General features: G+C 38.0%; 1 protein-coding gene across 1 annotated transcript; it reads left to right on the forward strand.

The window, feature by feature from the left end:
• Positions 1–1214: 1214 nt before the first annotated feature.
• LOC131951099 (cubilin-like) lies at positions 1215–10535 on the forward strand. The gene is made up of 13 exons (XM_059313386.1): positions 1215–1407; positions 2017–2265; positions 2976–3195; positions 3804–3976; positions 4151–4312; positions 4552–4674; positions 5105–5329; positions 5725–5854; positions 6453–6658; positions 7692–7820; positions 9487–9613; positions 9981–10189; positions 10400–10535. Exons 1-13 carry the CDS (start codon positions 1257–1259, stop codon positions 10408–10410), a joined length of 2115 nt encoding a protein of 704 aa, XP_059169369.1. The 5' UTR covers positions 1215–1256; the 3' UTR covers positions 10411–10535.
• Positions 10536–11337: the final 802 nt, after the last annotated feature.

An 11337-nucleotide genomic window follows, 5' to 3' on the forward strand; every position in this document is an offset into this window, starting at 1 on the left:
CTGGGTGACCCGACTATGGTGACCCTGGATAACGTCACTTACCTGATGAACGGATGGGGGGAGTTCACACTGATTGATGTCCCCAGTGAGAACTTTACACTACAGGTGGGTAATTTATTTTGTTTTATAAAATTACATTAGGAAAACATTTATTTGATTCTCTGTGAACCATAAAAAAATAACTTGGTCTTTATTATATTAGAAGGTTGGCCATACTTTTTGCCATCTACAACAGCAATACTTTTAAAATATGTACAATAACACTAAACCTAACCTTGTCTACACGTAACAGTTTGTCTAAAACCTTACCTATAACACATAGTCACGTGACTTGTTCCACTCTACAGGCGAGGACAGACAGGCTACAGCTGGGCACTACTTTGTCCACTGGAACTGTGTTCACGGCTTTTGCTGCCAAAGACGGTTATGGCACTCACTTCCAAGTGGAACTCTCTGCCTCTAAGACTTGTAAGAACTTGTAGTGTAGTCAATACGAGTATTTAGTGCTTTAACGTATCGAAATTAAATGCGAATGACGATCAAAATTGTACTATTAATAATTTAGTAGCTGTAGGTGCAGTTAATTTATTTTGAAAATGAAAACAGTATTTCATAGATTTATTTACTCTACAAGTGAACTCTACTTTACATGCCCAGTAGACTGTCAGGTTTGAAAGAGAACTTTGCTTTTGTTTTTAGTTACTCTATTCAAACTTTTTATACTAACTCATTAAGTCAGTGGTTTATTCGAGACCCAAACAGTAATGTTATCATTGTTTGTGTAACTTAAAGGTGTATTTTCTTAAAACTATTACAAATTATATAATTAATCAGGTTTAAGTACGTAAGCGGCACATAGGCTTATAATTGAAGAAAACTGTCTTAAATTCGTTCCATCGTCAGCCATGGAGATCCTGGCCAAAGGTCTGAACCTGACCGACAGCTTCAACAGACAAGTCGACTACAAGTTCTCCATTGACGACATAGAAGTTCTTAGAGACAACAGCGGCAACAAGACAAAAGTCGTTGTCTCATTTCCTTGTGGTCAGATCTTAATTGCAACATATTTTATTTGATAAATCTTAAATATGTCTATAATTATCTGCATGTTCATATCAGTTATTAGAGTACATAATTTAAAACTGATTGTTAAAGTTTGCAGAGTACTTTTGCCAATGAAATAGGCCGAACCTTTTTTTTTTGTTTTAGGGGTGTCGCTCTCTGTGCGGGTGGGAATAAACAATCTCGAACTTGAGATGCAGGTGTTGAAAACCTTACAAAACAAAACGAGAGGTCTGCTTGGAAACTTCAACGGAAAAACCAACGACGAGTTTACGTTACCTAACGGGACAGTTCTGCCAGCTAATTTAACAGAGAGTCAGATCTATACAAAATTTGCAAGCCAATGTAAGTATTGCAAAGATTATTCAAAGTGAGCGAATAAAGACAATTTTGTTTTGGGATAATAAAAAATATCTTTAAAAAAATTATATTAAACCAAACACAGAGGTTGGCGTGGTCTCGTCGGTCAAGCTCATAATTGCTGAACCGAAAATCTCATGTTCGAACAATCGGGCAGATGAGGCTCCTTAGTTGGGGACAGACACTAATCTAAGAGAGACAACTCCAAAATAATTCAACAACTGCTGCTTTGTAGTTTGTTCTTGGTTTGACAAAGGCAATGGAAGCCGAAATCGGAGCCATAGGCCTTTAACTTCACTTAATTGTGTTAGAGTGAATCCCTTTCAAAACTAAAATTAAGAACTAAGAAGAGGAAACCAAACACAGATTTAAAAAGCCCTATATATTATATATTTTCTATATGAATTCCATTTTGTTCTGGGGGGGGGGGGGGGGGGCGATAAACTTTCTTGGCCGGGGGGGGGGGGGGGTGAGGAGGGGGCAGGACGTTTTGCCAGGAAGAAAATAAAGTTTTTACCATTCCAATGTGTACCTATAGTTGGATTTTAATTTCAAATTGATAATGTAATCATCATCTTATATTTTCTCCAACAGACCAAGTAGCAGCGAACAAATCGGTGTTTATCTACAAGACAGGCAAGAAAGCCTCCGACTACCAACACGCAACGTTTGTACCCACCTACATGGATACACAGACAGCGACCAACCTACAGGCTGCCATAGCTCTGTGTGGGGCGGGGAGAAACGCCTGTGTTTATGATTATTTCATCACAAAGGACGCGGCGTTTGCTAAGAATTCGGATAACACCATGAAGCAGGCCACAGCTAAACGTTTGCTGTTAGGTATGCACATAAAACATTCTTTAAACATAAAGTTTGTCTTCATTTTTGGAACTATGTGGGTAAAATTGTGCGCGACTACTAGTAAAGTTAAGAAAAAATCATCTTTAGACAATAGATATGATTTGGGTAGAAGAAGTGGATTTGATAAGTCTCTTGACCTTTGCATTTGAAGGGAAGGTGTGGTCAGCGCTTTCCCAGCCGTATTTCCTTTCCTAACATGAGTTAATCACCCATCATAGCTGGGTGGACTCTGGGAAATATAGACTTTCGGGTTAGCATCCTAGTTCTCTAACGTGTAGGCCAAGCTGTCCCGACTACTAGTTGTTTAATACAAAAACTTCCTCGGTTTGAATCCCAATGCTATGTCCGTATGGTTTCATACTGTTTTGGTGGCTATCTGACTTTATTAGAATAAAACGTAAAGAAGATAGTAAATTAACCGACTATTATACCCCTTGATATGCCATAGGAAAAGAAACACCGAATTCTACTTCATTTGTATTAAATGAGAATGTATTGCTTTACATAACGCAGTATAGCTTTGATTATTGATCAACAGTTTAACATAGCTTATCATAGTTTTAAATATTGATCAACGGAATTAAATAACTTAGTAAAGCTTTCCATACTGATCGACGGTTTTAGATTAGTTTTGACATTTGTATAGCTATGGACATTGATCAGCACACCTTAATTGCATTCGCTTCCAGCCAACAACTGCCCTAATGTAACCTTCGTCAAGAACGACAACTACACCAACGGTCGATGGATTGTCCAGGAGGGGGCAGTCAACACACTACGTGTTAACGTGACTGACGCCGATGATGACTTTTTGACCTACATGCTGTACGAGAGTGTCACGGGAGTGTCAATCAACCAAAGCGGGTTTTTAACGTACACACCATCCTCTCTGAACCCGGTGAAAATTGGGTACGTCTAATCTATTGTAGATGTTAAAATTTACTACATTGAATATGGCAGAGGCGTAGCGAGGGGGGGGGGGGCGACGGATCGCACCGGGTGACACCATTTAGGGGGGTGATACCAAGGCAAAAAAATAGCAAAATATATAGAGAAAAATGATAATTCCACTTAATTAAATGATTAATTCGAGTGTTAAATAGTGGTTTAAGAGGTGCAAATTGAAAGTGTAAGGGGGGGGGGGGGTTGATGGGGGAGGGGTGCAAATCGAAAATTGAAAGTTTGTCCCCGGGAAGGGTCGCTACGCCTCTAGGGGTGACACCATTAAGTGCCGCACCGGATGACACCCGACCTCGCTACGCCACTGGAATATGGTACTCTTTGTATTTTAGATTTAAGCCTCACAGTATTAATAATTAGGACTATATTTCATACTAACAATGTTATACAACTAAACGTAATTAGCCTAAAGCACCAACAACTACCAATAAGTAATTTACAACTTTCCACTAAAGTGTGTAAGAAAGCAACTAAATTTTTCAATATTAAATTATTAAAATATATGTTAATCATATATTGGTGTTTAGTTATTGATATACACATATTATGTTTTACAGGTTCAGAGTTAAAGATTCAAGAAATTGCTACACACACGTGATCAACATACAGACAGCTATATGCCCTCAGTGCAGAAATAATGGACGGTGTAGCAGGAACGAAACCAGGCCGGTTGAGTACTTTGGAGGACAAGTCCAGATTCTAAAATGCGACTGTGCACCCGGTTTTACTGGTATTGTGTTTTATTGATACCATTTTAGTTTGATTTTAGATTTTGTAAACTTCACTCTAAACTCGAAACTATACACTTGTTGCTTATTTATTTTCAAGAGTGCTGACATATTTATATATCTGCTATACTGATGCTGATAGAAACTAATATTTTTTGTTAACACGTGATAAATAGGCAACAACTGTGAGTTAGAACTGGACGCCTGTCTGAACAAACCCTGCTCTAAAGGACGAACATGCACAGACCTGACGGCAGCCCAACAAGGCAACAATCCCGTAGGATATGAGTGTGGTCCTTGTCCTACTGGATATCAGGACATTGAGGACATTTGTGTTGGTGCGTTATCTTTTTAATTACACTTATTAGTAAAGTACTAAATTAAGCTGTATTTAACTAACTACAGTACACTTATAAGTTGTGATCGTAAGAAAAATTCCATGTCATTTTATGTTACTCATCCGAACATATATTTATTCATTTTGTTTGGCGTTAGTGCAAAGAACTTTTTATAAAATTGTATCGTTTTTAATATTATTTTAAGTCGATTTGTTTCAAATATTTAGTATCATTTTCAGATATCGACGAATGTGAGGACAACAGCACCTGTGATCACACCTGTGTCAACACTGAGGGGTCCTACACCTGTAGCTGTAACCCTGGATACGTTCTCAGTCGTGCGGACTCTAGCTCATGTTTTGGTACAAATTGTTCTTTTTTTCCCAAAAAAATATTTGATATCAGTTTGTGAAAGTTAGTTCATTATGAAATATCATATAGGATCTACAGTTCTAAAAATCATGTAAAGCATATTATTTGTCTGTCAGCACAGTCTTTTCGTAGAGAAAGCTCTTACTGGTACATGATCATTGTAGATTCTGTTCAGTGAAAAAAGAATATGATACAATAAGAACAATCAATGCTGTAGTTATACACATCGGATATTCGATATTTTTATTTTATATTTTTTTTTCATAACCCCTCACTTTACTAGCGTTATAATGTGTTAATACTTTTTTTTAACCTGAGAAATGCCAAAAAATATGTAGAAATTTTGACCTATCGCGTTAAGTTTTTATAACTTGATTTCCTCCCCCCCCCCTCCCCCCGCCTTTCTCTCTCTCTCTCCAGCCAAAAACTGCTCTAACCGATGCATCATGCAGTACACCTGGTATTGTGACGAATCTGTCAACGTTTGCGTGTGCAACAATGGCATGAAGACCGATGACTGCTCTATGTTTGTGGATCACTGCGCCAATAACCCTTGCTCACCAAACCTGACGTGCAACAACAAAGGTGACGGTTACGTGTGCACGTGCTTCAATGGACTAACACCTGTCAACGGCATCTGCTCAGGTACATAAATATTTCTGTCGTAACTTTTTCAACGTTAACAGTAAAAATTAGGGAAAAAATACCAAATTAATTCCCCCTTTCCTATTACTTTATCCACTGTATAATGTACATTTTATCACAGGTAAAGACATTATTATTAATTGACCGTTATAAATAGGAAAGGTGCTCTGAATTGTATAAATAAAATTCAGTTTCAAAAAGTCGTTCTAAATTAAGAGTAACATGATTTTGACACAAACGATAGTCTAGATTTATTTTTTTAACATGGTTATAGCGATAAATTTTAAGATCTGAACTTCAATTCAAAGAGCTAAACCATATGGTTGACTCTTAGAACAATTGCTATATAATCAATATAAAAGAGATTTGTCATTTTTAAATAAAATCGCCACTAGATTGCAACCGAGTACTGACAGAGTCATCTGGTAGTTTTATGAGCTCCAACTACCCTGACAACTACCCTGATGGAGAGTCGTGTACATGGACGATCACATCAAGTGAAATGAACTCAATAATTCTACTCAAGTAAGAATAGTTTTTCTATCAGCTGTTTGTTGCTGCTATTCATGTTTAAACAATAAGATAAGATAAGTATTAACGTTAAGTGAAATGAACTCGATAATTCTACTAAAGTAAGAATTGTTTCTATTAGTTGCTTGCAACGGCTAATCATGCATAAACAATAAATTAACATTAACATGAGTATTATGTTCAAGAAAACAAAGGTTTTTACTTTCAACTAATTGTATGCTCACTATTTCTACCTTACCCTACACCATATTAATACAAATAATGCATAAGATCACAAGATATATGGCTTTACAAAATCTTGTGTAGTCTGCTTCTATGCTAACACTTTCAAGTTATTACATAACTCGTTTAAACATAATAGCTGAAAACACCGGAAATTGTGTAACAATGCATTGAAATTATACCAAAAAAGATATTTACTTTAAAAATTAAATTGTGTGTAGATTCTAAAACATTACTCAATAAGTCAAAATATAATTTTTAAAAAGTCAAGTTTTATTATAAATTCACTATTAGAATTAATAGAAGGTGAGCTAATTAAGATACACACTTACATATCAAAAATTATATACACGAGGCATCCACTCAACAGCATCACAGACTACCAAGTAGAAGGATGTCCTTACGACTACCTAGAGGTGTACGATGGTGACACTATAGAGGCAGACATCATAGGCCAGTTCTGTGATGAAGGAACTCCTGAACTTATCAGCTCCACTGGGAACTCTCTGCTCATTTCTTTCACGTCAGATGAGGCTGTCAACAAGAAAGGGTTTTTCGCCACCTACGTTGTAGAATGTATGTTGTATGAATACACTTCTATAAATGTATTAAATCATAATGGACATACGAGCAGGGGCGTAGCGAGGGGGGGGGGGCGGGGTGCGGACCGCACCAGGTGACACCATTTAGGGGGGTGACACCAAGGCAAAAATAGCAAAATATATAGAGAAAAACTTGAGGGGGGCGCAAATCGAAAGTATGAGGGGGGGTGCAAATCGAAAATTTGAAAGTTTGTCCCCGGTAAGGGTCGCTACGCCTCTGAGGGGGGGGGGGGTGACACCATTAAGTGCCGCACCGGGTGACACCCGACCTCGCTACGCCACTGCATACGAGTATACATTTATCAATGCACATTCTTTGATTATAACTAAAGCTTAACAGGACGGTACAGCATAACTGAAATCATTAAAAGTCTTGATCATGTTCTCTAGTCTGTAAAAATTACCTGACTCCACCCAGCTCTAATGGGTGCTTACGTTAGGGAAAGTAAAGGCGTGTAGGTGTAGAACCAAACACATTGCCTTTTTATGCTGAGGTAAAAGAAACAAATGAACTCTACTTAACGCCAAGTCCGAAGATGATTTTAAAAAATGTGAACGTTTAATATATAGCTAACCCGAACAGATAAAGTGGGGATAGTGCATTATTTGACATGATAGTACCCACAAATTCCAGTTCAGGTTTGTAAAAATATCACTACGGTCGGCTGGGTACAATAGTTGTCACCCGGTCAGAGTTTCTTCCAGGCATCTCTTCGGCAGAGTCCCCCCCACCCCCGTCCCGAAGAAAGTCTACCACCCCCTCCCACCCGAAAGAAATGGAATTTATTTAGAAACATACTTTTACCAGGGTCCAGTCCCCCGGAAAATTTAGTCTGCACCCCCACCCCCCGGAGAAAAAAGTCTGGAAGAAACACTGTACACGTTCTGTCTATATCTAAGGTCACACAAGTGGGAACTCTCCATTTTGGGTTACGTCCAGTCTTGAAATATACTTTGGTAGCCCATGTGTAAAACAAGTGATTCTTGTTTAATATACATCCCTGCAGCCCTGTGTAGGATAAAACAATGTTCCCATGACTGTAAGCTGGTCTCTGTCAGTCCACGAGTCGAGCAGTGTTTGTGTCCAGAGTGGACAAGACTGGACGGTACGGAAACAAAATGCTTGGAGATTAACGGTACGTTTTAAAACTGTTTTCTGTTTATATAGCTTATGTATGATGTGTAGTATAGCTTAAATGCCGCAAAATGTATAAAACATTTTGCTATCAAGTTTAAAAATTGTGATTACATTGTTTCGGTATTCTTTAATTGCTTTTCATTATTTGAAGATGCAGTTTTAAGTAGAAACTATATTATAGATTATACCGAATGTTCTGACCGTATGTTCTAACCGTCCGTTCTGACTTTATGTTCTGACCGTATGTTTTGACCGTCAGTTCTAACCATACGTTCTGACCCTATGTTCTTACTGGATGTTCTTATCGTCAGTACTAACCGTATGTTCTGACCGTATATTCTGACCGTATGTTCTGACCGTATGTTCTGATCGTATCTTCTGACCGTATGTTCTGACTGTACCTTCTAACCGTACGTTCTGACCGTATGTTCTGACCGTATGTTCTAACCATACGTTCTGACCCTATGTTCTTACTGGATGTTCTTATCGTCAGTACTAACCGTATGTTCTGACCGTATATTCTAACCGTATGTTCTGACCGTATGTTCTGATCGTATGTTCTGACCGTATGTTCTAACCGTATGTTCTGACTGTACCTTCTAACCGTACGTTCTGACCGTATGTTCTGACCGTATGTTCTGACCGTATGTTCTGACCGTATGTTCTGACCCTATGTTCTGACCGTATGTTCTGACCGTATGTTCTGACCGTATGTTCTGACCGTATGTTGTGACCCTATGTTCTGACCGTATGTTGTGACCCTATGTTCTGACCGTATGTTGTGACCGTATGTTCTGACCGTATGTTGTGACCGTATGTTCTGACCGTATGTTCTGACACTATGTTCTGAACCTATGTTCTGACCGTATGTTCTGACCGTATGTTCTGACCGTATGTTCTGACCGTATGTTCTGACCGTATGTTCTGACCCTATGTTCTGACCGTATGTTCTGACCGTACCTTGTGGCCGTATGTTCTGACCGTATGTTCTGACCCTATGTTCTGACCGTATGTTGTGACCCTATGTTCTGACCGTATGTTGTGACCGTATGTTCTGACCGTATGTTCTGACCCTATGTTCTGAACCTATGTTCTGACCGTATGTTCTGACCGTACCTTGTGACCGTATGTTGTGACCCTATGTTCTGACAGTATGTTTTGACCGTCAGTTCTAACCATACGTTCTGACCCTATGTTCTTACTGGATGGTCTTACCGTCAGTACTAACCGTATGTTCTGACCGTACGTTCTGACTGTACCTTCTAACCGTACGTTCTGACCGTATGTTCTGACCGTATGTTCTGACCGTATGTTCTGACCGTATGTTCTGACCCTATGTTCTGACCGTACCTTGTGGCCGTATGTTCTGACCGTATGTTGTGACCCTTTGTTCTGACCGTACCTTGTGGCCGTATGTTCTGACCGTATGTTGTGACCCTTTGTTCTGACCCTATGTTCTGACCGTACCTTCTGACCGTATGTTGTGACCCTTTGTTCTGACCGTACCTTGTGGCCGTATGTTCTGACCGTATGTTGTGACCCTTTGTTCTGACCCTATGTTCTGACCGTACCTTCTGACCGTACGTTCTGACCTCATGTTCTGACCCTATGTTCTGACCCTATGTTCTGACCCTATGTTCTGACCGTACTATTCCCTTCCCCAGCCTGTAACACAACCGTTGCCACCGATGCTGGTCTAATTGTAAGTCCAGGCTACCCACATGCGTACCCAGCCAACTATACCTGCCACTGGACTGTTCCCTCAAAATCCCTGATGACCACAACTATCAGGTAACCATCCATATTCTGATTATAATGACTTTATTCGACATTTATTCCAATCAAGACTGTTTCAACAGTACAAAGTAATATCTCTCAAACTGAAACTCTTACAAGACTCAACCAATATAAACATGTTATTCAATACCTCACAATTCAGTTGAGTTTTCCTTTAAATAAGCTTATATCGTAAAACAATGTTGGTAAATTAAATGTGATGTCTTTGTTCTCGTAACATTATGTCTCAAACGAGCAACATCACATTGAGCTCGCATGGTAACCTATGTCATTCCTTAATAAAACACAAGACTTATATTCACAATGTACCAACTTATATAGTTAAAATTGCTGAAAAAAAAATCAACGTCTCTTTCTTCAGCTTCTCTGATGTGGACTTAGAGTTTGGTGTCGCGTGTGCGTACGACTCACTTAAAGTTTACAACGGTACGTCAACAAGCTACCCCCTGCTGGGTGCCTACTGTGGCAGCAGTTTACCCAGATCTATTAGCTCTACCAACAGTCTGTACCTGGTCTTCACGTCTGATGGTTTAATCAGTGGCCGGGGATTTAAGCTACAGTACACCTACGGTAAGAAATTCAACTTTGATAAAACAAAACAAAAAATGAGTTTTTATTAGCCATAAGAGAAAACATTGTATTTATTAGTCTTTAAAATATATGGATTCGGCGGGAATAAACAAATGTAAAACCCTAATATATTTTGTTACAATTAACCGCTATTTCATTACTTAGCTACATGCGTTAGTAAAATTAAGGTAATGTTTATTTGTTTTACAGGTGCTAAATAAAAGTCAAGATGCAACGTGTTGCTCATTGAAAAACACCAACTAACAAATTTAAATAATTTTATAAATTTCTTAAAATGAGGAATTTAAGACAAGATTAAATGTTTTCTCTGTTGTTAAATTATAATATTTTATTTTAATGGTTAATAAAAAACAAAGTACTGCATTGTAAGCTTTTTACCATTGTTTTAAAAGTATAAATGTAACTTTAAAACAGGATGCTTTCTACGCAGTTAGTTTACACAAACGAAGCTGGTGTTAAGCGGCAGCAAACGTTCATAAACTACTATTTCATTTTGATTTTTGGTTCACAAAAGCTAATGAATGATAGTTAAGCCTACTATTAACACAAACTGGAGTGTCCTATTATATGTATAACTCTAGCCACTCAAAACAGGTATCAAAAATCATGTTAAAACGTGAACTCATTTTTTAAAAAGCCTATCATGATAACAATATGGTTTAAGGTATTGGACCAGTGGCGTAGCGAGGATTTTCGGGCCACTATGCTCAAATTGTCAATGGGCTGTTTGGCTACAATGGAGCTAAACAATGAGATGAACTGCTACTTACAATGGATATTTTTAAAAAAATATAAATATAAATATCCTGTTCATTTTGTACAGTATACGTCCTGATCAGTGGCGTTACTAGGTCAGGTGTCACCCAGTGCGGCACTTCGTGGTGTCACCACCCCCCCAAATGTGTATATAAATTAAAAAAAAAAAAAAAAAAAAAAAAAAAAAAAAAAAAAAAAATATATATATATATATATATATATATATATATATATATATATATATATATATATATATATATATATATATACATATATATATATATGTGTGTTTGTGTGTGCATGTGTGTCGGCCTACATAGGCCTTTAATTTAAATATGTGCCGCATTCACTGCAGACTTAACAGTACTGAT

The sequence above is a fragment of the Physella acuta genome, unplaced genomic scaffold (genome assembly GCF_028476545.2).
Source record: "Physella acuta isolate Inbredline_101_S28 unplaced genomic scaffold, ASM2847654v3 ptg000798l, whole genome shotgun sequence".
In the NCBI taxonomy this organism is placed as follows: Eukaryota; Metazoa; Mollusca; class Gastropoda; family Physidae; genus Physella; species Physella acuta.

Bases quoted from the DNA above. Each gene is read 5' to 3' on its own strand.
- LOC131951099 (XM_059313386.1), top strand. From the start codon at position 1,257: ATGCAGGTGTTGAAAACCTTACAAAACAAAACGAGAGGTCTGCTTGGA. The intron at 3,977-4,150 runs GTATTGTGTTTT...CGTGATAAATAG, and splicing joins CTGTGCACCCGGTTTTACTG to GCAACAACTGTGAGTTAGAA. The intron at 6,659-7,691 runs GTATGTTGTATG...ACATCCCTGCAG, and splicing joins CGCCACCTACGTTGTAGAAT to CCCTGTGTAGGATAAAACAA.